Raw genomic sequence first — 822 nt, forward strand, 5'->3', positions numbered from 1 at the left:
GCAACTATATTCTAATTAGGACTGATTAACTGGAATCAATTGGATTGGTTGATCAGTCTTTATTTTGATTAATCAAGATGATGTTATACTGAGTTTAAACCAGGTGAAGCATTTTTTCAGTCTTTATATTCTAGTTAACGATTATTCAATGACGAAATTAGTTGACGATTATTTTAATACTCGATTAATTGTTTCAGTCATAATTCCAATTGATTATTGTGTTCGCAGCTGAACGCCATGGCGAACAGAGCCGCAGGTAAAGGCTATGAGAACGAGGACCATTACACCAACATCAAGCTGCACTTCATTGGCATTGAGAACATCCACGTGATGAGGAGCAGCCAGCAGAAGATCATCGACGGTGCGTTCAGTTTCTGGTTGAGTGGTTCTATGATACCTGAGGTGGTAAAATGCTGCCCCCTGCTGGTCCTCATGTATCATCCTCTTTCCTCCTGCAGTGGGTGAGATGCGCACTCCGTCCATGACCGACTTCCTGTGGGGGCTGGAGAACTCTGGTTGGCTCAAACACATTAAAGCCATTCTGGATGCTGGAGTCTTCATTGCAAGGGTTCGTATGAATGCAGAGTGAAGCCAACAGCTCCGTTAAACCTGGAACCGACTGATCAAAGTCGGTTTCAGCGTCTCGGAAAGAATTCACTCCTTAAAACCACATTAAAACCAACATCATGAACAGTGAAGAGCCTGCATAAGGGTTAGGGAGGAGATTCTAGAGACATTTAAAGCAGAGTTAGCTTCTAAAACATTCCCTCCAAAGCTCCGCTCAACTAGGATGGCAGGATAGACGCCCTGCAGACCTACAAA

General features: G+C 43.6%; 1 protein-coding gene across 1 annotated transcript; it reads left to right on the top strand.

The window, feature by feature from the left end:
- Positions 1 to 228: 228 nt before the first annotated feature.
- Positions 229 to 568, top strand: LOC107081508 (myotubularin-related protein 7-like; the record flags this gene model as incomplete). Its single annotated transcript, XM_015369673.1, has 2 exons — positions 229 to 361; positions 459 to 568. Coding segments are annotated over 2 exons (243 nt in total), but the record flags the coding sequence as incomplete, so codon positions are not given.
- Positions 569 to 822: the final 254 nt, after the last annotated feature.

This window comes from Cyprinodon variegatus, unplaced genomic scaffold (genome assembly GCF_000732505.1).
Source record: "Cyprinodon variegatus isolate N-32 unplaced genomic scaffold, C_variegatus-1.0 Scaffold5843, whole genome shotgun sequence".
Taxonomy (NCBI): domain Eukaryota; kingdom Metazoa; phylum Chordata; class Actinopteri; order Cyprinodontiformes; family Cyprinodontidae; genus Cyprinodon; species Cyprinodon variegatus.